Below are 25,695 nucleotides of genomic sequence, written 5' to 3'. Positions count from 1 at the left end.
TCCTCTGTATGTCATCCTCGTCCCAGTTGAATGGGATTTTTCCCTTAAAGAAATATTTACAGTTTCTGGGTGACAGTAGCACAACTTGGTGGTTTCTTCATATATATTTCCATAGATGTTTAAAGGGGTATTGTTGAGATCTTTCATAGGGAGTTTCTCACAGGAACGGTAGTCTCTTCCGGTCCCACTTGCCCCGCCCCCTAGGGAGGGTATTGCAGAGCGGTCACCCCCCCCTCCCCAGCCTCGCAGATTGGGGAGAAGGGACGAATTCCTGCTGTTCGTCACATAGGGCATTAGGATGCTGGTTTCATCTTCATCCAAGAGCCCCGCAAAATTCTGAGCTGGCTCATCTTGGGCAATAGCAACCCATATGTTGCGCAATATAAATTTGGTATGGGAATATAAACAAATGTTATAAGTTGTCACTTTTTCTTGTTAGAGCAGAAGATAAACAATACAATGTACTTGGGTGACATGACAGGTCAGACATGTATTGGTCAGTAAAATACATTAATTATATAAGATAACATATTACATTACTTCCAGCAGCATTTGCAAACCATTTAGAGGTCCATGTATATTAGGCACCATGTCTTTTTGTGAGCTGAATAGGCATGTTTCCCTGCACTCACTGCTGCTTATTGCCAGTAATAGAGATGGGGGCAATAGTATTCTTTTTTTGTTTTATGCACAAAGCCATCATATTACTCTGAGAAAATGGAGAAGTAAATGCTACTGATGTTGGTATATTTGGGACAGTGCCAGAGAAAGTATCTCAGTCTTTTCTAAACTAGACTTTTGACCGTTTCTGTTCACTCTCTGGCATAATAATGTAGTGAAGTAATCCCAATTTGTGGTCACCCAACCTGTATTACAATGATTTCCTATGTAATTCTGGAAGAAAATATAATGTTTTCTCTAAGTGATCTGTACCATTCTAGATTGTTGTGTTGACCCATGGGCCCCTGGCTGCGTTGCTTTATGCTTCTTTAGGGCTTGTTCTAAGTACTCGGGTCCGACATCATTTGTGAAAAGAAAAGGTGGGATGCGTCTATGGTCCGTGCAGAAAACAACCCCCCCCCCACAACCACAACTATTAGAAGAAAATTAAGCAAGCTGGATCAAGACAACATCCCTGTCCGATTCCCTCCCCTTCCACCGTTCTTTCCCTATTTTTATCTTAAGTTTCACTTCCCACCTTATTATCTTAGAATTAGGTGGTATTTCATCAAAAATTCTGTGCTTTGTAGCGGTCCCCTCTGGATAGCCCAATGCACAATTTAATGTGACATGCCGTGTCAAAGCAATAAATGCAAGTAATATTCCATTCAAGCACCACCCAACAACAAAAGCAAGTGTAGATCATATGCTCTGTTAATTAGTCTATTTGTATTAAATTTGCCATCAACGTCACTAAACGTTTATTTTGCAGGTGTACTATGTTAAAGATATAAATTCGGGTTCAAAAAGAAGCACAGATTCTTTCAGCGAGCAGGTAAGTCCCACTAACCTTGTTACAATATTATTCTTAGCATTTGTATTTTGTATTTGTCTTTATTTCAAGAACAGGGATGTCGAATTTCATCATAAATAAAATACTATAACACATTTACAGATGGCAGAGGCATTCCCTAGAAGGATGCCTGTATACTATAACAAATATGAGAACAAGAGAGCCACTTGAGGGTGTAAACAAAGTGGACATATACCAGAAACAAAAATTAAATTAAAAAAAACAGGTGACTTAGAAATGTAACATTAAACTGGGACAAGCGCTGGAGATGTGTTGAACCATAAATCCAATGATCCTTCACTATTTATTATGCTGGCTATGGCTGATTGGCGTTGTAGTCCAAGACATCTAGGAGCCAAAGGTTGCAGACCACTGATCCAGGGGGTCTAGTGCTGCAGACATAAGCGTACTCAGCAAATCTAACAAATTACATTATTAGGCAGGACTAGGTGTAATGGTGGGGTCCTGTACAGAGCATGAGGGTGCTCCCTCATAGGCCAGTAGGTGAAGTTCAAGCTGGGATTTGAACAGATCTACAGTCGGGCTGGCTTTAATTCTGATGGGCAGTGGGTTCCAATGGACTGGACAATTAGAGCAAAAGAGCAGAAGCTAGGGGTAGCACGGGATCTTGAGGCTGCATTCGGAGGATGAGTGGAGGAAACGAGATGGTGAGTAGCTTAAGGAAGGCATAGTATCAAACAGTGAAGACAGACACAAGTGATCACAGTTCAAGGGTGTTTATAGAACTTCAGTGGGTTGGTTGAATGCCTATCTAATCCTAAATCTAAGGACGGGAGCAAGCTACGACCATCAAATAATAATAACACGGTCCTAGTGGAGTCTCTGTCAAAATAAAAGGGCCTGTACCAATAAACCTATTGCCAATCCTTACTTCTAAATCCAAAATGTGTGGGGCAACAATGTGTAGGCAAAAGAAAAGTGTTCAAGAAATAATATGTCCAGATAGTTGAGCAGTTGGCTTCCCTTGCCCACGTTTTCAGCACTGGATAAAGCGGCACGTTTGAGCTTCACACACACTCTGGCTTCTTGGCCACGAGGAAACGGTTCAAAGCATAAGTATCAGCGCCTTCTGCCAAAGTCTCTCCCAATGACAGTCTCTTATTGCAGAGGGCCTGATGTAACAAACAAACACCAAAGTACTCCTACGTCCCGTCCCCTTTCCTCCATACTTATGGGGGACATCTCTCCGTCATGTGGGACGGGACCGGAGCACTTTGTAAGAAGCATCCAAATTTTTTCCAAAAATGTCTCTCCTCTCTTTCCTGCGTGGGGCCCGGCATGCGGCCGTAACCCCGCCCACCTTGGCTCCGCCCCGCGCATCGCCCATCAGTCCTTTTCTCTGCACGATCGGGGCCGGACGCACTTGCATCCTCAGAAGATTTTCTTCCGTTTTTCCCCTCTCTGGCTCTCGCTAGCGTTCGTTTACTAGTCTATGGCCCTCATTACGACCCTGGCGGAAATCGAAAAACGATGGCGGAAATGTAATACCGCCATCGAATACCGCTCGGTGCGATTATGACCCGTCACCGTAAAGTACGATGCCATTTGCGACACCGTAGTGAACGCCAACGCTAACTGCACCAAGTACGCGCACGCGCGCCATGCAAAACCGTAATTACCACCATGGCGCAACGGTACGCGAATTCTGACCCTAGCGGACATTTACTGAACGCCATCAAGCATGGCGGAAAGTACCATTCCGCCATGGTGAGAATTACGGCATCGTGAACCAACCGTAAATGGCCCTACTGAGTGCCTGTACACCACTCCCTGCCCACATTGCACAACTCCTCGTAGGTGCAATGAAGTTACACAATGCAACCAGTGAAATGTACAAGTCACCCATGCATGCCAACGAACAAATGAATGTAGGGGCTCCAAGTGCCTTGTGAGTGGCCATCCATATTTGGCATGTCACCATTGCCGTACTGATGCAGCACAGGCATGTGAAGGTTCAAGTACAGCAATATGAACTGAAATATGAGACAAAACAACAACAGGCCCCCATCGCTTGACACCAGTGTAAGGCAACATTCAAAGCAGTATCCTGAGGGAGACTGCACCAGCCCTGTACTCTTGCCAGTAAACAAACCAACCATCAGCATAAGCATGTACCACACAAGTTGGCAGAGTGACTGAGCAGCCAGGCTCATCTCAAGAGGGGCCAATGGGAGCTGCAGGGCACAGATGGCACGAATACAGAAGCTATTCCAATGGACATGACCTCAGTCTCCCTCCAAGAAACGCACGCAAACACAGGCACCTGTGACCAGCCATTTTCTGATAATCACATCATTCCACCAATCCACCTGGCTGACCGGCATCTGTTACACAAAAGCTAATCCCCCGCCCCTGAGCATGACATCATTAAAACAGTCATAATGGCAGCCCCTATCCCTGACCTTACTGGGCTTCGTAGGCAAACGCGGCCAGTACAGTACCACGCAACTATACTCAGAAGGCGGAACCCAATGCAGATCTTCTCACAATACATCGCTCCACAAATAGGAATATGCTACATTACTTGCAAAGAATAACGCTACACGGTTAATATCAGAATAAAATTATAATGCACATCAAATTCACCAAGCCCATACAGCTATTAGGTCATAAACTCCAAAATATTTTTCATTACTGTGGGCTGCATCCGCAATAAATGACCAGCTTCTTCTTGTGTGACGCCCTGTTCCTTCATGGTACACAGGGGCTACATTCACGTTCAAAAAGGCAACATGGAAGCGCCTAGAACCGCAGGGCCGTCCCATTAGGTAGGCACTAGTCCAGCTGAAAGGTTGATATGTTGCTCCTAGCCACTAGTACTGCGTAAGGGCATGTAGCCCATTGGCGATCGTCCCATAAGATCGTAATGGTGCTCCACTGATTAACTCGAAGCAGCAGGTGTCGGGAGTAAAAGCCATCTGCAGGAGTGGCATACAGATGGCAGCGGCAAAAGGGGAGGAGATACCTGTCACCCAAATGAAATGAAAAAGAATAGTATGGGCATCAGAACTTCATTTGTATTACTCACTTCAATGATCACACTAAATCTACAGCCATATGCATGCTAGCCCACTCAAAAGGATTATTTCCACCCAAAAATCACTTGCGAATCATAACTATATAAATCGAGGTGAAAACACTATTACAAACGAGTGTTTGTGTGCATGCGTCTGTTAAAACAGAATCCATTAGATGGGATTAGTAACGTGCATAGACACAAGTGTTTGAAGGCGCGTCGAGACAGGGAGGGTTCAACAAGGGCAGATAGACGATGGTCCCACTATGGCAGCTCTGCATCACATAGCGCAGGGGAAGGGGATAGATTCCAAAAAGCCATGTACATGGCAAACTCCCAATTAAATCATCTGTCCATGCATCCATACATCATTCCCTCATCCCGGTATAAAAACGCCTGATTATTTACTCACATAACATTTGAAATTTCCATTGAGTCTGTGCGTAATGCAGTCTGCAAAATCCACTGTGCTCCAGCCCGGAATTCTAGTGTTGTGAAGTAACATGTATTTGGGAACGTCCTGCCTTATCGTCCACTACGCTATTGCGCATCCCATACTATTCATATCAATCATTGCATTCTCGCCATGGCCCCTGTCCCAAGGACATTAAACAATAGAACGTTATATTTGCAGTCAGACCTGTGGGCGTCTCCTCGCCGCTAGCTGAAAACCGAAAGCGCTATCCTTCGAATTCCTCATTTGCAACATCACGTCGAAAAGGCATCTGTGACCGCTTGAAATCACAAATTCATCCATGTAGTGCGGCAGTGTGTGAAAATGGCAACTGGCTTCACTCACAAATGGGACGCCCCGCCCGTTGGTGAACCTCGGTACAGTGCTGCATGAGGGTCCACCGTTAATCGAGTACTACATTCCACTGACCCTTCACAAGTTTGTTCGCGACTGCAAAGATAGTATGTGAAACAATGGGACCATAGCAGAATGAACATATAAACCAATATTTCACTGCCATCGGGAATAAATACATGATTGTAATAGCAAGATGCCATGCGTCACATTGCAGCGTTGTGTGCGGGACGTGCTCGCCCAAAGGGGATTGCAGCTGGCACAGGTGGAATGAATCACCACAGGTGGAGGCTATACAGCCTGAAAACACATAAATTGCACACCCAACCCCCTCCCACAACCACACCCACTCCAAAATGCTACCGGCAGGACTAGCGATGTTGGCCCTGAGGGACCTGATAGCACTGCAAGTACTCCAACTTCAAGAAGAAGACGAACACCAACTACTACAACAACCGGCCGCACAGAGGAGACGCAGGAGGAGGAGGAGGGCAGGGCCAGCAAGGCCCACCAGCACAGCCACTACCACCACGCAGGCAGCCCACAATCCCACGCCTCCGAGCTCATCCGTTCAACCTCACTGCTGAGCAGATCCACACCCTCTACCGTTTGGACCGGGACACCATAACCGCCATTGTGAACATGACACACGCTGACCTTGTCAGCATGATAGATAGCCCAACCGCCATCCCACCCCTACTGAAGGTGGTGTCTGTACTCCACTTCCTGGCCACAGGCACCTACCAGCACACAGTCGGACAGTGGCATGGCATTTCACAGCCACTGTTGTCACGGACACTATCGCAAGTGCTCGATGCCCTCCTGAAGCACGCAGACGACTACATCTCTTTACCACGCTCGGAGCAGGAGATTACAAACACAAAAGTGGGATTCCATGCACTTGCCGGCATACCGGGTTGCATTGGTGCCATCGACTGCACCCATGTGGAATTGGTTGTCCCACATGCCATGGAGGTCCAGTACCGCAACCGGAAACAATATCATTCTCTTAATGTACAAATGGTGTGTGACTCCAACAGGATCTTTACACATTGTTGTGCCCGATATCCTGGATCAACCCATGATTCTATGGTCTTGAGGAACTCTACAATACCACGCTACATGGAGCGACACGCAGGGAACAGATCCTGGCTACTCGGTGAGTCTCATTTCATACATGATAATGTGGGGTATGTGATGCGGCAATGACCTGGCAGGAAGGGGGGGGATGCGTACGTAGCAATGTCATTCCACAAACATCCTTTATTGTCCACATACAGGTGATGCCGGGTATCCACTGAAGAGATGGCTCCTTACACCACTCCGGAACCCACAGAACTAGCATGAGGAGGACTACAACCATGCCCACTCACGTACCCGTGTAGTCATAGAACAGGCATTCGGCCTACTGAAGGCTCGTTTCCGCTGCCTCAGCAGGTCTGGCGGGGCACTCCTGTACCGCCATGAGAAGGTTGCAAAGATGGTCATGGCATGTGTCATGCTACACAACATGTGCGTACGTAGAAATGTGCCCATGCCCCCTGACGCAGAACTGCAAGCACCTGAAGATGGTCATGATGAGGGTGGGGATGTGGCAGCACCTCAAGGAGTCCGCGAGGCACAGGAGGCCCGTGAAATTTGTCAGAATATCATAGATTCATGCTTCTAGCACTCCCGCCTGGTGGCTGATACATGGACACGGGACTTGTGGCACTGTGTGTGTCTGGAACATGCACAATGTGGACTGTACGCCTATAAAGGCCTCGTACACAAAGATCAATGTCCACACATCTCATTGGATGATTATGAAATGTTTATAGCATGTGTGAAATTATATTACACACCCCATCGACCCGCCACCCAAGAAAGCCCAACACCCCCCCTCCACCCTCCTACCTCCCCCCCGAACACCAGTGTCCAAAGATGCTCATTGTCAGTGGGCAGACGCTATTGCAAGCCCCCTCTCCGGGTATCAGGGGCACCCCTGCCTGTGGAGCGCAGGTTCCTCCCAGATCTACGTTGGGGGCTGCCCTGGACGGAACTTGCAACGGATGATGTCTCTGCCTGCTCACGTCCATGCATGTCCCTAAGGGTTTGTGAGAGCTCAGTGAGCACACGGCGCACAGCGGCAAGTTCACCACATACGTCTTTGGACGTCGCATGCAGTTCCCCCCTCAGGCTCTCGGTGCTTCTCTTCATTTGTACCCTTAGTGTCTCTGTACTTCTCTCCATTTGTACCCTTAGTGTCTCTGTACTTCTCTCCATTTGTACCCTTAGTGTCTCTGTACTTCGCTCCATTTGTGCCCTAAGTGTCTCAGTAGATGTTTCTATGGCTGCCTTAGAACCCCCACATTCATCAGCATGCTCCTTGAGGAGCGTGGCCAGTTGCTGCTGTTGCACGATCACCTGGTCGAGGGACTGTTGCCTCTGCTGGGCCATGCCCATTTGCGGTGGTGTCACAGAGGGGCTGATCACCTCATGTTGCCTTGCCACAGGGCTTGTGGGGGATGGCCAGTCGTCGTCTTGTGGGTGCCCCTGCGTGGTATCCTCATGGTGTACGGGATGAAACAAACAGGGGGATTGAGACAGGTCATGGATGGGTCCTACATCGACAGCACCGTTTTCTGTGTCTGAGCATGCTGGCATTAATGCAGTGTCACCTATGGTGCTGCTGCCACCAGAAGCAGTGCCTTCTGTGGCATCCATTGGGGGGACCTGTGGTGCTGCTGTTGTGGGCATGCTGGCTGCTGGGGTGCCTGTTGGAGTCCCCTCCTGTGTGCTGCCACTTGATTTGTGCTGCTGCCGTGTCTTGATCCGTGCAGCTGAGGTGGAGGGTCTTTGGCCGTTGGTCTTGGCCCTCTTTGCAGGTGTGCTGGTAGGGGTGTCCTGAAGCTCGTCGTTTGAATCGGACCCTGTGGTGGAGTAAAGGAGGGCGAGCGTTATTTATGGGTCTGTGGAAATTGGAATGGCAATGTATCACATGCATTGGGGTGGTACCTGAGGGTGATTTGGGTCAGGGCCTTGGAGGTGGTTTCATTTTTGTGTGGATTGAGGATGCAGTTGTTTTGCAGCCTGCAGTTAGGGTGTGCATGCTGCACGTGTAGAGGGTGTTTTTAGGATTTATAATTATTTATGTATTTAATGTGACTTTTGAAGTGCGCTATCAGGCCAATGTATGTGGACGTTCTCCTGGACATGTGTTTCTGTTGCACTATGTGGACACATGGTACTTCACATGATTGGTCATTGTGGATTTAGCATTGTTTTATTTGGCCCACCTACCTGATTCTTCGGATGTCTGCACTCCTTTCTCCATCCCTCCGACTCCCTCTATACTCTCCATTCCAATGGTGGAGGCACAGATTTCTTCCCAGGGGGTCAACTTGATGGGTGATTCCGATCCTCCCCCGGTAGCTGTGGCAATGTTACGGTTGGCTGATAGTATGCTCCGTACGCGTATCCGCAAGTCGTCCCATCGCTTTCTGCATTGCTGTGGGTTGCGGGGTGCGGTCCCCACCGCACTTACCCGCTGTGCCACCAGGGCCCATATGGCCTTCTTGTTCGCAAGTGCCGTCCTGGTCATTTGCGTCGAGAAGACGACGGCAGCATTCTCCTGGAGGGTCTCTGTGAGCACGGTGAGTTCCTCATGGGAGAAGTGGACCTGCCGCTTGCGGTCGCACGCTTTTTTAGCAACTTTTCCCATTTTGATTGTTTTGACTAGGGTGGCTAACGGGTTGGGATGTGTCTCAGGGTCGGATTTTTAATGGTTGTGTTGGGATTCTGATTTTATAGGTGTACGGCGTGCTGTTTCCCGTTCCGGACCCATGTTTTTACTTCCGTTTCCGTATATTTACGGTCACCGTATTTTGCGATTACCGCTCATTACGGTGACCGCTATGATGGGTGGCGGAATTGCACCTAGGGCGCCGTACGACGGCGGTGAGGGGCGTTTTGGGGACATTTCCGCCATCGCGGACTTTGCACTTCCGCCATGGCGTAATGCTCGTGCCCGATGAGTCAGAATTAGCCGCACTTTACTCCATCGTGCAATGGCGGAAACGCTATTTACGCTATGGCGGTCAGGTCAGTTACTTTCCGCCAGGGTCGTAATGAGGGCCTATGTCTTTTAAACTAGATTTTCCAGACTGTTCATCGTGTCACCGTCGCTTCGCGAGGGAGGATCCCCATTCTCTTTGTTTAGAGTGTTTGGGTCCGGAACACCGTTGGGACTCCTGTTTTTACTGTGACTCCCTTTCGGTCCGGGCTCTTCAACGTCGGTTGGAGCGGTGGGAGGAGGTGTTCGGACGGACTCCTCCTTCGCATTTTCAAGCGTTCATCGACAAGGAGAAAAAACGCCCGGTAAGTTCTTTGATTTTCAGAGCACCCAGGCCGGGGGATACCTTCCCGGGTTCCTCTCGAGCCGGGTGGGGCGTTGATCGCTCTGTTACTGGGGTTCGCCCTGAGGTGCCTGTCGGGCCTAATAATTCTACCGGAGTTTTCTCCAAGGGTCTCCGTAAGGGGCCTGTGATCACCGGAGTACACTCCGAGGCCCCTCCTGTGGGGGCTGTGTGTAGACCCAGTTCTACTGAGTCGTGGGGTACCGGAGCTGGCTCTGAGGCCGTTCTTTCAACTTCCCTCAAAAACAAAACCGGGGCACGCCCCGAGGTCTTGGCCGGGCTTGAGGTTACCGAACGCATGTTCGAGGCCCGTGCCGATAAGGCTTCTACCGGGCCTAGGTCCGAGGTCCCTCGTACAGAGGCTAAGGCTACCAACAGTTCTGAGGGGCCGGGCAAGGCCCTGTCGGTGACAGCGCACCGTTCTCGCTCTTGTGGTGACACCAGATCTGTTGAGGGGGCAAAGAAGAAAGTTTCTTCTTTTACCGGCAGTGCCGAGGCTCTTCCTTCGAAGGCTCAGTTGGCAGTTGGTATGTCGCAGAAACATTCCAGGCCTCATAGTACCTGCTCTGCCGAGGTTCCTTACGTTAAGGCTAAAATTAAGACCCCTGATCCATCAACGGGGACCCCTGCCTCACTTACTCACGTGCCGCAGTTCCCCTCAGATGAGGACAAAATGGCGCCCATTCCCGCCACGACCACGGTGGCCATTTTAGGTACTACCCTTACAACTACGCCATCGGCCCCTGGTGTAGGGTTCGGTCCTTCGGGTGAACCTAAGGTCCCTTGTGCGCATCCTTACCGGCCAGTTTATGATCGGAATGCCCGGATACCTCTTCCGCACAATATTTCGTTGCCCGCGGAGGCAGCCCCCTTGATTTATGTGGATACGTCGGCGGAGGGGCCTGTGTGGCACCCTTCCCCGTTGCGTCCCTGGATTTGTCCACCTCATGAGAGGCCTCCTCAGTTTCCAAAGCAATCTCCTGAGGATGCCTTTTTCGGTAAATTTCAAGTGCTTATGCGCACCGACCCCATGAGGGAATATTTCAAGGGGCTTTTCAAGGAGATATGTTCACTCGCGCCTCCGGCTCAACCCGTCCCGTCGGTGGCTCCGCTGGCGCCTCCCTCGCCCGTGGTGCCTCCCTCTGCGCTTCCGCCTGTGCCGCCATTGTCCCCAGTGGACAAGGCAGTGCCTGACTCGGCTCAGCAGGAGCCGGACCTGTCAGATGACCCTCAAGGCGATCAGGAGAACAAAGTCCTGCCCCGCTCTACCAGAGCTTTCCATGACCAGGTACTGGACATGATGAGCTTCTTAGATGTTCCGGTGCCCGAGGCACCTGCTCCGCAGGAGGGTGTGCTTTCTGGGGCGTTCACCTTGTCTCCTTTCGAGCATACCGGCCTGTTCTTGCAGAAGGACGTTCTGGCCGAGGTCCGAAGAGTTTGGGAAAAGCCACACTCGGGACTTTTTGTAAATAAAAAGATTAACGCGAGGTACAGGCTACATTCCTCGGAGGAAGTGGCCTTGTCGTCTTGTCCGCCTCCCTCCTCCACAGTGGTGGCTGCGGCCACGTTGCAATCCAGACCTGCAGCTTCCTCCTCCGCGACGGCGACTCAGGTCTTGGGAAAGGAGGACAAGCTCCTGGACTCCCTAGGGAGAAAAATCTTTGCCAATTCGGTCTTGCAGCTCAGGCAGGCCAATGCAGAATTGATTTTGGCGGGAGCTAACATGCGGATGTGCAGAGGTCTGTCGGAGTTTGAGGAGCATATCCCGGTCGAGAAGCTGGAGGATTTCAGAGGAGGCCTTTCCGATGCCAGGGTCTTGGCCCAGGATCTCCTGAAGGCTGCGGCTCACCACTTAGACACCTCGGCTCGGGGTCTGATGTTAGGGGTTGATACCTTGCGGCAAGCATGGCTGCATGCCACTAAGTTCTCAAAGGAGGTGCAAGACAAGGTTCTGGACCTTCCATTTGATGGTAAGCAGCTTTTTCACTCTTCTACTGATGTAGAGCTCACCAAAACCAAAGACAGCACTCAGACGGCCAAATCATTGTCTGTTCTGGTTAAAGCTCCCTTCAAGGCTCAAAGGCCGTTGTCGCAAGGTCGACCTTCCTGTTAGGCAGAAACCTGTGCAGTTCCCTCTGGGACCACTGCAAAAGATTTAAGACTACAGGTGGTTGGCAGTAAACCCAATTGGTAGCAGTCTGTACCACCCAGATTTACCTGGTAGCTGTGGCTGAGCAGTCAGACTTCTCTCAAGAAGAGTTAGGCAGTATACAGAGTATTCACAATAGGTCAAAAGAACACAGTAGAGCAAGCAAACACTGACCAGAGCTTGGTGTAAAAAAGATATCATTATTTATTTAAAAACACATCTAGTAATCACACTGGCACTTATATCAAGCAGTTCAGAAACACGGTCACTAAAAGATATACACTCCCTTAAACGGTTATTAGATAATTCTTAAGTAAAGCAACACTTATTTTCAGACCGCGGTGAGCGCTTAACAAAGATGGCACTCTAATAACTTGGTTCACAAGGGAGAGGAAGGTAGAGCAAAGATAGAAACAGATCCCAACACTTTCGGAAGAACGCAGTAGGAGACGAAGGCAGGTTAAAACCGTAAAGTCAAAGTTCACGAGGCTGGACCCACTTTAAGAGGCTCCGGACGAAATGTGTCCAAGGTCACATGGTTGAAAAGTGCACAAAAGTCTCGCAAAAGGTTCACAAAGAGTTGGACCAAAGGAAAGGGACCAGTTAGATGGTCAAGGCGGCCAGCCCAGTCCAGAAGTTTAAGGGGTTATTGTTACCTTGTAGCAATCTTTAGAAAGGGAGGCCTGGCGGACACGGTACCTTAAAATGGTGAGAATGCTCCAGCGGGGGCAGCTGTTCCTGGCAGCGGGTGCAAGTCGGTGCTTCGTCCGGGGGAAGAGAGGATCTCGTCGTGGAGGGAAACAGGAGTCTGTTGCACTGCCAGGGAAGAAACCAGCCGCAGAGTTCTCAATTAAAAGGAGCGGTCCTTTTTTCCGCGGTGCAAGGGTAAGTGGCTATCCGGTTGCCGGGGTGCTTGGCACGGGCAATTCGACCACTTGGACGTCTTGGAAGCGAAAAAGAAGGTAAACTGGTTGTGCCCACCAGTCAAGGGAAGAAGACTCTCCAGCAGGGAGATCTCTGTCGTTGGGAAGTGGTGAGTCGGTTCAGCAGGGCTCCACCGGTGGTGTCGTCGTAGCAGGTCGGCTCAGCTTCTCCCTCTTCTGATTTTCAGGTCCTGTGGCGACTTATGAAGTTCCAGTCCCAAAAGCCCTGCTTTTATGCAAGGAACCCCCATTCTTTCAGCCTAGCTGTCAATCAATCATGCTAAGTGGTGAGCGGGGCGGCTCACCATTTGGGCCAATCACGCAAGAGTGCGACCCGAGTTGGCAAGGCAATTTAGTCCAAGGTGCCTAAACCCCCTCCCACTTCCCCTGTGGTACCCAGACAGAGTGGCACCACTTTGGAGGGCTTCTGTGTAGAAGCCCGCCAAAAGTGGAACAAAGGGCTCGACCTTTGGTTTGGAGTTACAGAGGCGAACACAAACGCCATTTTAAAACCGAGTTTTGGCAGAAAATACCAACCGGTGAATTAATATTAAATAAATAAACCGGCGGTATGTTAGAGGCTATGTTAAAAAGTATTAGCCTCGAACAATGGGAAAATCCCATGAGATATATTTGCGGTCGAATATAAAGAGTAGTATCCACTGCCACCAGCCAAAACTCGACGAGGGGGGACGGGACAGTGCCCCCTCTAACAACAGACCCAGGGGCAATCGAATTGCCCCTACCAGTACGTCCACAATATGATGGTTTGTACTGGTTCTGTTAGTAATTTGGGACTAGTAAAGCCAATGGTGACTTTACATGCCCTGGGAGACAGTAGTCCCAGGGTACGGAGTCTATGGTGGAGGGTCACTATGACACCCCTGTGTTACTGCACGGAGGGTGCTGTGTAACACACATAGGAAAAACACATGAGACCCTATGGAGTAAAAGACCCCATAGCCCATAAAACACATTAACATTCAAAGGAACACCACAAATCATGTCCAAGAGTGGGAAAAAAAGAGTTTCACTCTTGGCAGGAGAAAAAAACAAACTCCAGAAATCCAGCAAAGCTGCTGGGGGACTCACTAGGTTAGGAAATTCAGCCTAAACAGAGAATTCTCCCTAACACTTTCTCTGGTTTTAGGGGCTTCCTCGACCGCAAATCTCACAGAGTGGATACTCCTGCAGGGAATAACCGCCGTAGACAACAGCGTACGCGGTATTTCTCCCGCTCCTCAGCCTCCTCATCAGGTTCAGGTGGCACCGCCACCGATAAACCTGCCAAATGAGGGTTTTCCGCGCTCGCACGAGACCCCGGTGGGAGGACGCATTGCATCTCATTGGGAGGCGTGGCAGGCCATCACAGAAGACGGATGGGTCTTGTCAGTCGCTCGAGCGGGCATCCGCTTATCTTTACCCCCTACCCCACCCCTCAACCCTCCTTTTCAGCTGTCGGGCTCACCCTCCCTCAAGGCCGAGGTTCAGAAACTTCTGCTCCTCAGAGCTGTGGAACCCGTTACCCTTGGGGAGCGAGGGGAGGGCTTCTACTCCTGGCTGTTTACGGTGCCCAAACCCAACCAGGCTGGCCTGCGCACCATGCTAGACCTTTCCCAGTTCAATATTTTCCTACCCCAAGAGAAATTCAAGATCACGCCCAGCCAGATACGCTCCTCCTTGCAGATGGGCGATTGGCTCAGCGTTGTAGATCTTCAGGACGCGTACATGCATATCCTGATTTGGAACCCACAAAGGAAATATCTCCGCTTCTCTTTGGGAGAGGAGCACTTCCAGTTTCGAGTGCTTCCTTTTGGCCTCAGCTCGGCGCCGCGTGTCTTCACGAAGATGATGTCGCTGATTGCGGCCTAACTTCGTCTCCAGGGTATCCATGAGTATCCGTATTTGGATGACTGGCTCTTATGCCGGGGTGCGCCCCGAGGCCTTGGTGGGGCTTGGTGCTACCGAACGGATGTTCGAGGCCCGCGCGAGTAAGGCTGTTACTGGACCTCGGTCCGAGGTCCCTCGTACAGAGGCTAAAGCTACCAACATTTCTGAGGGTCTGGCAAGGCCTTATCAGTGAAGGTTGTTTCTCACCGTTCCTGCTCTTGCGGCGACACCAGATCTGTTGAGGGGGCAAAGAAGGGAAATTCTTCTTTTACCGGCAGCGCCGAGGTCCTTGCTGAGAAGGCTAATTTGGCGGTTGGTATGTCGCAGAAAAATTCCAGGCCTCATAGTACTGGCTCTGCCGAGGTTCCTTATGTTAAGGCTAAAGTTAAGACCCCTGATCCATCGACGGGTACCCCTGCCTCACTTCCCCACGTGCCGCAGGTTCCCTCAGGTGATGACAAAATGGCGCCCGTTCCCGCCACGACCGCGGCGGCCATTTTGAACGCTACCCCTACAGCTGCGCCATCGGCCTCAGGTGTAGGGCTGGTTTCTCAGCCTTGTGCACATCCTTATCGGTCAGTTTATGACCGGAATGCTCGATACCCCTTCCGCACAATTTTTTGTTGCCTACGGGGTGGGCACCTTTGGTTGATCTGTCCATCCAGATATGAGTGGGCCATGCTTCATGGCGTCTGGCTGCTTGCAGTGCACATCCCGGGCCAGCTGAATGTCACAGCGGATGCCCTCAGCCGGCGGACAGTGGTCAGCTACGAGTGGAGTTGAAGGCGAAGATCCTCTCATGGATTTTCTTGCATTGAGGCACACCGGAGGTGGACCTCTTCGCTACGGTGAGAAACAAGAAGCTTCCTCGGTATTCCTCCAGCGGGGGGCTGAGAGCCTCCTCTCTGGGGGATGCTCTCGAGATTCCATGGCACAACATGAGAGCTTACGCCTTCCCGCCTCTGCCTCTAGTTCGAGCAATCGGGAAGCTGAAGAACTCTGTGAACTGGTCCCTTCTGCTCATGGCCCCGTGGTGGCCGGCCAGTTTTTGTTCTCAGAACTTCAACACCTGTCGGTGTTTCTGCTGATCAGTTTACCAGTAACCCCAGATCTTCATCAAGGGGAACAACAGATGTGACACCCCTCCCCACAATCTCTCAGCTTGGCGCCATGGTGCCTGAGTTCAAGTCTTAGAGCTTTTTAACTTGTCTACGGATAACATGCGTAATATCCAGGCAGCCAGGGAACCTTCGACCAGATCCCAATACAGGAGTAAATGGCTCAAGTTCTGTCGTTGGTGTTTGGAAAAGCAGTTGGATCCAAGGGTGGCTACGATTGACAAGGTGCTGTCCTTCGTGTCCTCCCTAGCAGAGTCGGGTGTTTACGTTCTGTCATGCAGAACTTACCTTTCAGCGGTTTCCGCTTATCCTGCTATAGACCAATGCTCTTATTCTCTGAGTAACCCAGTTTTTAAGAGACATTTTGCAGGCTTGACACTCCTCTACCCTCCGTTTCGTAGTCCGCACCCGCCTTGGGACCTAAATGTAGTCCTGATGGCGCTGTGCCATAAACCCTTTGAGCCAATGGCTACGGTTGACCTCAAGTACGTGTCCTGGAACAGATCCTTTCTGGTAGCCGTTACATCAGCGAGGAGAGTGAGTGAGCTCCAGACATTGTCGGTGGAGCACCTTTTCTTGGTCTTTCACAAGGACAAGGTAGTCCTTCGGACGAACCCAGCTTTCCTACCAAAGGTAGTGACCGAATTCCCTCTGAATCAGTTGATTTCCCTTCCGGTCTTTTTTCCGAACCCTGCCTCGGAGGCGGAAAGGGTTCTACACTGCCTGGATGTCCGAAGAGCTCTTAGGTTCTACCTGGACAGAACTTCCGAGCTTCGGAGCTCTTCCCAACTGTTTGTGACCTTAGGTAAGCCTCAGAGCAGGCCGGCGTCTAAGGCATCTATTTCCAGATGGATTACCGCCTGCATCACAGAATTTTCACCGTCCAAAAGCTGAAACCTCCTAAAGGTATCCATGCACACCAGGTGCGAGGCAAGGCAGCCGCGGTTGCTTTTCAGAAGTATGTTCCCTGGGAGTCCATCGCTAAAGCGGCTACTTGGGCCTCCCCATCTGCTTTCTGTAAGCATTACTGCCTCGATATGAGCTCTAGAGCTGACGCTCAGTTCGGCCAGGCTGTGCTGAAGAACCTGTTTCAGTAAGGGGTATTTCCATCCACCCATAGTTCCTGTAAGGAGTGCTTGGGAATCTCCCATAAGTATGGAGGAAAGGGGACAAGACGTAGGAGTATTACCAGGTTACTCACCGTAGTGACCACCTTACTCCTAGTCCATAGTGCCCTTTCCTCCATACGCCTGCCCGCCGTCCCCTCTAATAAGGTTCCTCTGTTATTGCTGATGGGTCTCTGACCCTGCGATAGAAAAGGACTGATGGGCGATGCGCGGGGCGGAGCCAAGGTGGGCGGGGTTACGGCCGCGTGCCGGGCCCCGCGCAGGAAAGAGAGGAGGGACACATTTTTGGAAAAAATGTGGATGCTTTTTACAAAGTGCTCCGGTCCCGTCCCACAGGACGGAGAGATGTCCCCCATAAGTATGGAGGAAAGGGGACTATGGACTAGGAGTAAGGCGGTCACTACAGTGAGTAACCTGGTAATTCCTTTCTGTCCGGATTTTCACATTCATAGGTTTGCAATTGGTCCCCCTCGTTCTGCTTGGACCACAGGTCCCCCTTGTTCGGGCTCAGATCCCTTTAGCACACTGTTCACGATTGGTCTACCTCATTCGGGCTCGGACCACGGATTCTCCTCATTCGTGCTCAGAACCCTTTTGTGTCAAAAAACAAAGAATTTCGATTGTGCGATGGGTTTTGTTTAAACCGTTGCAGGACCACTTCGATTCACACCAATTCTTAATCTTTGACTTTTGTTTCTACCACTTCTTGGTTGAATGTTTTACAGGGACTTTCGATTGAGGACACTCACGAATATTCTATCTTCTTTGCTACAGTTCAAACATCCATCAGCCGTTAGGCTGGCCTCGCGTCTTTCATCACACGCTTTCAGCAATCTTTATCCTTGCTCTTTGTATACAATGTTGCCACTTGCAACATTGACATCAACACAGACCTGTCTTGCATCGGTTTCCCCAACTCACCAGCTGTGTTGATCTTTCTTTGATCTTGGAGCCAAGGAGGATACCACGGCGGCTGGTGCTTCTCTCCTACCCGATCAGCCGTGCAAGAGAGCCCCCGGTTATCTTCCACACACAATACAGGATTGTTCCATCTGGTTTCTTGGCCCTATGCTCTGAAATCCAAAGGTGTCTAGAAAGTAATGACATTCTGCCAGAAAGGTCAAGGGTATCTCCCTCCTTGTGCACCCTTTGTGGTTTGCCGTCTTTCGTCCCTCGTTCAGCTGCCGTCTCAAAACTGCTGTTCCTTTGTGTGCTTTGCCTTGCTCAGAGTGTACTCTCGTGCTCCACATTTTATCCGTGTGGGGAAGAGTCAGCTGTGAATGGTTACCACTAATTGCCTGACCATAGTAGTGGGACATGTCTGGTACACGGCTCAGGTGTGAGTCTGTTTTCTCCCAGAGTGGGCTGTCCGTATGAAAGTGTTTGTGCAGGAAAAGGGGTGGGGGCAGAGTTTACATATATCCTACTGGGTCGGATGGCGTAAAGGTGTTGCAGGGAAGAGAGGGCTGCCGCTTCTTGCCATCAGGTGTCCCACTCCCGAAGACCCCTCACTCAGGTCAGGTGTTCCTCCCGCACTGGATCCAAAGGCGATGGCTGTTCCCTGGGAAGGAGGGAGGGAGGGAGGGAGGGAGAGAGGGAGAGAGAGACCCCCAAGGCCCCCTCCCGGGGACTAGCGGGTGAGACATCTTCTTGTTTCTCACAGTAGACCGAGATACAGTCCACCAGGTACTGAGGAGCAACACCAATGATGGCTTTGTACACTTGTGGAAGGAGCTTGAAAAAGGACTGGTTGTGGATGGAATTCTTACCTGCATAGTTAGGATCTGGGTAGATTGTAGAGAGTGCATGCAGCGAAATTGAGGACTTTGTCTTGAGCGAGAAAGTAGTACAGGTGAAGGCCAGGGAGTATGCATGAGCAGTAGTCCAGCTTGTTGAGCACGAGGGTGGATATTAGAGCTTTGGTAGAGTGGTGTGTAGGAAATAGACACATTTTAGAATGCTGAGGAGGCTAATCCGAGTGGCAGAGGTGGTGGTAGTGATGAATTGTTGCAGTTGGAATTCGCTATGAGAGAAGGCCCCCACGGTGTGAGTCTTAGGTCAGAGAGCAAGTAGGTCAGGTGGGAAGGAGATAGGAGAGGGTAAACAAGAGACTGTGCTGAAAGCCGGGAGAAGATGACTTCCATTTGCAAAGCGTTCAGCAGGAGGCAAGGGTGAGCCATCCTGTGATGAATGGAAGTCAGACAGTTGGTAATCCATTCTGAGATGGTTGGATTGAAGGATGGAAAGGATAAAAAGTATTTGAGTTTCATCAGCAAAAGGGTGATTGTGTAAGCCAAAGGAGAAGGGAAGTCCAACTATGGAAGAGCTATAGAGGGTGAATGGCAGCCGTGAAAGGACAGATGCTTGGGGTACCCTGACAGGGTTAGAGTGGTAGGATCAGAGGTTTGCGATTACCTGGCAGATTTTAAACAAGTGACCTTTTAGTTCCGTGGAAAACCAGATTTCAGCAGAGTTGTGAAAGCTCTTGGGGAGTGTGGAGTGGTTTACTGTGTCAAAAACAGAAGGGAGGTACAAAAGGAGGAGTATAGGAGAGTTTGAAGTGCAAGAATCAGAGAAAGTTGGAGACATGCAGGAGTGCTGTCTCAATTGAGTTTTTACCACATAGGACAGGTTGAAGTGGATCCCTCGGCCATTATCCTCAAGGTAATTAATCATCCATGGCAAAGGAGTGAAAGAGCAATAGTTCACTGGGACGTTTGGGTTGCCAGAGGGTTTCTTCAAAAGGGGTAGGACAGTTGCAGATTGGAAGGAGGCAGGGACGAATCCAGGAGAGAGAGAGAAAGAGACATTAATGAGCTTAGAGAGATGAGGGCAGATCATTGGTGCTGCGTTTAACAGTTTCAGTGGCATACGGGTATATGTGCAAAGATGGATGGTGGGTAGGGGAGAAATATTTTAGAGTAGACTGGTTGGTGGAGAGGTAGAGGACAGAAGGTAGGTGGAGGAGGGAGAGAGGAGGGCTGTGGGAGAGTGTGAAGTGTTGGTCCGCCACAAATAACCACGTAGACTCCAATAGTAATGACAAGGGTTTTTATCAAAATACAAAGGGTCAGAATGGCTTCCGTTTTCAAGGTTCTTTAGGGCCTACCTAGTCCTCTTGGGAGATTTAGCGCTAGGGCCGTCCCTCCCTCCCTCCCTCTCTCAACTTCCCCGGCCTTATCCAACCTCCCTGTCCCAGGCTTCCCTAATGGGGTTGTTAGTAATATTGAAAGGTAACCCCCTACTGTCCAAGTTTCGTCCTTAGGCTAAAAATGGTATCCCTAAAACGATGACTTGCTAACTCCCTAAGGGTCTTTTAGTTGTCCCTGACCTAGCCCCGCTTAGTACTCTATGGGGATGTGGGTTGATGCTTCCTTCTACCCAGTTCCACTTGTTTGCCTTGCATGCACAGTCTCTCCTGACCCTTCTCTACACTGAGCTCCGGGATGTTCCCCCCCTTCCGCCGTACTACTGTTCCTCTGCTCTCATCTATGCCTTCCTACCTCCAGCCTTAGATATGATCAATTTCCTTATTCCAAATCCCATTCTACTATCAATACCTCAAATATTGCCTTCCTTCCTCCTCACTACTAACCACCTTCTATTCCCATCTACTGTTACCACGCTACAACCACTACCTCGCTCCCTGTTCCTACTTCTCCTACTACGTTCATAAACCCTCTCCCGCTACTGTCGCTCCCAATACGACCACTACCACTAACTACCATTCACTACCAACTACCACTCACTGCTATTACCACCACACCCAACTACTACTACTTTCTACTCTATCGCTAGTTCGCACACTCCCTACTCACAAACACTCCACAGCCCCCCTTCAGCCGACACGCCCCTTTCGCCATTGCGTCCTCTGGTCTCCCAGATGTCCATCTCCACCGCCTGTCCTCACCCAACTAACCCACACTTCACAACTCACATGTACCTTCTTAAATACCCCAACCCCTCCCAGGAATGGATACTCGCCCTGTCCAATCGGAGGTACGTTAAAAGAACGTAGATGAAAAGCTCAAATTGCAAAATACTGAGACCCACTCTGCCGCATTCTGCAATTCCAGCTTTTCTCTTAAAATTAGTTTTTGTCCCCTGCATTGTTTCTTGTATGCGGGGGGAAACCCCTGCTGCCCCGAACATGAAAATACCAAAGTAGGAGTGCGGGGGACGGCCCCGCAACCCCTGCTGACCTACCTCCAGTATTTTTGGATTTGGTATTTTATACCTATGCCAAATGTGGCAAAACCGTGTTTAAGACCCTCTAGATAAGATCTTTTGGGTCGATACCGTCCAATCACTTAGTTGGCTCAAGGGGGTGTTGTCATGATCTCTGCTTCCAAAAGGTCAGGGTTTTCCCAACTCCCTTGGAAGCAGATCCATAACCCAGGTTCCGAGTGCCAACCAGTCCCAATTGGGACCTTTTGGACCCAGTCCTGGCGCCAGTGGCACCAGGCTCATAAATATGCCCAGTCCCAGCGCTGGAAGCGCTGGGCTCATAATGCTTGGGTGGACTTACCTGCAGCAGACCATGCTGCTTACTTGCCTGCCAGTTGAGCCTCTGATCCTCTTCTGTTTGGAACTACTTTTCCTGTTGGGTGGGGCAGGAGCCACTCCCTAGATTCAGAACACTGGAACTCTTCTGGAAAGCAGGAACTCTTTTCTTACCTAGGCGTGGCTGTGGAAGGAGACATCTAAGCACTACAGGAGGCTATTTAAACCACACCCGATGGATGAATCTTGCTTTGCGTTATTCTGCATCCTCTGCAGCAGAACGCTCATCGTGTCTTCTGCATCTGATCCTGGGCCTAAGGAAAAAGGCTTACCATCCTGAATCCAGTCTTCAGCAACACCTATAAAGACAAGAAAGAACAGGTTAGCATTACGGTCTTCAGTGACAGCTCTTCACTTACATGGTCCATCGGCTGTCACCAACGCCTCGCGCTGCATTCCGGCATCTGAAAGACAAAGACTTACCTACTCTTCGTGCGCTCCGGAGGTCTTCACACTGCATTCCGGCATCTGAAAGACAAAAGCTTACCAACTCTTCGCACGCTCCGGAGGCCTTCGGCGCTGCATCCCGCATCTGAAAGACAAAACAAGGTGCGTTTAAAGACATTGGGGAACTTTAATACTCACGTGCCATTACTCCTTTCCACATCTAACCCAGTGGGTATTCCGGCACCCTGCAGCCGCTCCGAACTTGTACCTGCAAAATAAAAAGACAGTTAGAGCGCATCGTGAAGCAGGCAACAAGCGCTTACTTACGTGCTTCCAGGCGCTTCTATTCATCACACGGGCTCCATCTTCAACTCACTTCAGACCGTCATCCGCCATCGCCGGAACCCTGCAAAACAAGAAACATCATTACTAAAGACTTTAAAGACATTAGAATTACTCAAAACTTACCGTTCGTGCAGTAAACGACGGACAGCAGTCCTCTGAAGTCAAGAGGCCTGCTCCCCTTATCCAGTGAAGAAACTGGTTACAGCACCCTGCCCCGAGGCAGATGGAGAGCACGGCGTTCACTTACCTAAGGTGAGAGCGTTAACCTTTGGGGTTCTACAGGAGAAGAGAAAGGGAAGAAGAGAGAGACATTCAATAACCCAGTTCCTTAATCCCATATTTTCTATCTGCAGACATCTTACCCTTCGAGTCAGACATACAGTGCACAGAGGTCCAGCCCAAAGAGCCAGCCGTGTGTTACACATCACCTTTGAAGATACGGTATACGCCCAGTCAAGACCGGCGCCTCTACGGGAATCAGGTGAGCGTTACAGGTGTCCAGTGGAGGTGCTTAGGGAGGGATCAAAAAGGGCTTGTAAGCTCCGCCCCCAGTTATGGCAACATCCCTTGCAAAGGGAGTAAGACTTTCTGAGGGACTGGAGTTCCCGTTTGATAAAGCCTTCTGGTGGGCCTTGTAATGTTCCAGGTTGGCTGGTCGGACTTTCGCAAATAAGGCCTCTATTTCTGGATGGAATATAGACCAATAGTGGCTTCACTGTGTGGTGTCTTCCTTCTGCTGCTTCTTGTTGCGGCTTCTCCCCATCTGTGGACTCCGGCGACCCTGCCATCATCACGGGTAAGGTGGGGAAGGGAGGGGACCGGTACACACTCGTGCAGGCACCGAAGGTTGTTTGGGGTGGGATCCTGCTCTCCCCTGACAGGGCCTGTATGCAGGTCTTGACACAGAGCACCATCAATTTTAGGAAATGTAGTTGGTAAAGTAATTTGGAGAGAGGGAGGAGGCAATGGATATTGGCCTGGTAAGTGTGGGCAAAGCTTAAAGGGTAGATGAACGTTTTTAGTAGTGATTGTAAAGATAACAAGAATTGGTTTATTAAGCAGCAGATTTTGGCAGAGTCCTGTGCAGAGGAGAGAGCAGCAGGGAATTTCTGCAGGTTAGGATTCGTGACAACGGTGCAGGTCACAGCACATGTTTGTTTTGAGGGTCTGGATCTTAGAGGTGAACGAGGACTAAGGAGGAAGGTGGGAAGGTGTGAATGTGCATATCTGCATGCACAGTAAAGTTGGCCAAAGGGAGTCATACGTGCATAGTGAAAACCAGAATGCACAGTCCACGGAAGAGACATGAATACGGGAGAGAAACAGGAGAGCAGTCCTCGCATCATCAAGGTAAGAGGCAAGAGAGTCCTGCTTGAGAGAAATGCAAAGTCAGAGTTCCAACCAAATTGGATAGGCTGGCCATGGAGGGAGCAGATCGAGGGGTCCAGTAAGAGGAAGTTAATTTCAAGGGGGGTGGCTGCAGAGGACTCTGAAAGGTTAAAGTCCACCAGCATGACAATGAGGATGTTGGTGGGAAGTGACTCAAGGAGGAGTTTCAGGGAAGGTTGAGGTGAGAAGGCCAGGGCTCGATGGAGAGTCAGAACAGTGAGAGGAGTAGGAGGGAGGCGATGAATAGTGGCATATTGAGAGAAGGAGGTGGTGTCCGAGGTGGCTAAGTGGACAGTGGGGAGGGGCTCATTGACAAGGACCCCCACTCCACTGGCCTTCCCAACAAGTTAGCGAGAATGGGAGAACATAGCGGAATCAGAGTGGAGAGCTGCTATCCTAAATCAATGACCTCACTTCCTTTGACCATCTATGATTGGTGACATCACTTCCTGCGGCCATCTTGAGTTCGCCCAATCTCCCGCTTAGGCCACAAGACTTCTCTGGGAACACCAATCAGGAAGAAATCGTCTCATCCCAGCAACACCAGGGACAAAATCAGAGAGGCCAACCACTGATGGACTAAGCAGTCAGGTGACGAGCGTGTGCCTTCACTTCTGAACTCCCTAGGGGTGTCGCAAGTTAAAGCGGGAACAGTGAAGGGTGAAGACTAGCCATTGACCAGCCTCTTTGCCTCTTCACCTATGAGCCTTGCTTTTCCCTTCCTCCCTGCAGCACCTGTCTGTACCCTTAGCCTGTTAATTACTTTGCTGTCCCTCCACTCTATGGTAATCGCCTATTATGCATTCACTCAAAGTGAATGCTTAATAAGCGTTCACAGGAGTCTCGGGAGGATAGCTTAGGGGCAACGTGCTCGCCTTGGAAGCAAGACAACACGGAGCAACACAGGTTCGATCCCCGGGTCCGCGCTTAGAAACCTCTGGGTATTAAGCGCGTTATAAATACCCAATCATATCATATATCACTCCTTCTGCTCACCTTTCCTTATGCTTTCTCCAATCACGGTACAACTTCCTCCATTCCTATCCCTATCATAAAACTCACATCTCAAACTCCCACTACCCCATCTATCATGCGCCTCCTACTTTCAACAAACCAGCCAACGAGCTAACCATACCTCCTCCCAGCCTGGATGACTGACGATGCAAAACCGGGCCAGATTTACATTTCTGCTCCTGGTTCACAAGTCTATCCACAGTAAGGTTACCACCATATCTATCCTCCTCTATCCAACTCTACAAGCCTTCTCGAAACCTCTGCTCTGCCTCCTCGACTACCCTTGTGCCACCTTGCCCTCCTTGTGTTTCCTCTCGCTTCCGCTCTTTCTAGCTTCTTGTTCCACTTGCATGGAATTCTTAGCCATCCAAGAAACAGTCTGCACTGTTTTCTAGCTAACATGTATTCCTTGTCTCTAACCTGCCTCTGTCCCTCACTTTCTCTGCCTCCACTCAAGCACTTCATCCATCATAGTCACTTCCCTAATATAGCTGGCCATACTTCCTATCTGCTCTTAAAAATGTCTGTTGATTGTTTTAATCTATGTATGCCCATCCATGTGTTGTCCCCGGTTACTGTACCATTTGCTCCCCTCCACTACCTGGTCAGAATGACACTCAAACCCACCCCATTGTAAGTAGCTCACTGCTTCGTGTCACATCTGATATCTTCTATATTGTACGTTCTTTTGTGATCAAATGAGCAGTGTTCCTTCCTGTATATAAATAAATAAAAGGAATGAATAATGTAGCAGAAACATGAGGGAAGATCCAGATTTCTTTTTTCATTTTTCCATATTTGTATTAGTTATCGCATACATCTGACAAAAACATTAAAAAATACAAATTGACATGTCAAAATCTTTTCACTGTGATATATTTGCCACCCAAACCATAGTCATCCCTTTTGTCTGGAGACTTACACTTTAATCATGCCTATGTTTTACACATGTTTGCCTGTTGGGTAGACAAGGTGAGGGGGGTGAGGGGATTGAAGGGGAAGAGTCACATTATGAGCCAAAATGAGCCAAATCTG

General features: G+C 49.9%; 1 protein-coding gene across 2 annotated transcripts in view; it reads left to right on the top strand.

Annotated features, from left to right (window-relative positions):
* Window positions 1-25,695, top strand: part of TRMT13 (tRNA methyltransferase 13 homolog) — an 876,862-nt gene that overhangs the window by 164,484 nt on the left and 686,683 nt on the right. For both annotated transcript variants that reach the window (XM_069641589.1, XM_069641588.1), the window contains exon 4: window positions 1,433-1,495. In XM_069641589.1, coding sequence (XP_069497690.1) covers window positions 1,433-1,495 — 63 coding nt within the window. The remainder of the gene's footprint in view (window positions 1-1,432; window positions 1,496-25,695) is intronic.

Source organism: Ambystoma mexicanum, chromosome 1q (assembly GCF_040938575.1).
Source record: "Ambystoma mexicanum isolate Mex_15411 chromosome 1q, UKY_AmexF1_1, whole genome shotgun sequence".
Taxonomy (NCBI): domain Eukaryota; kingdom Metazoa; phylum Chordata; class Amphibia; order Caudata; family Ambystomatidae; genus Ambystoma; species Ambystoma mexicanum.
Note: the sequence above shows the minus strand (reverse complement) of the source record. Positions and strands in the feature narration are given on the sequence as shown.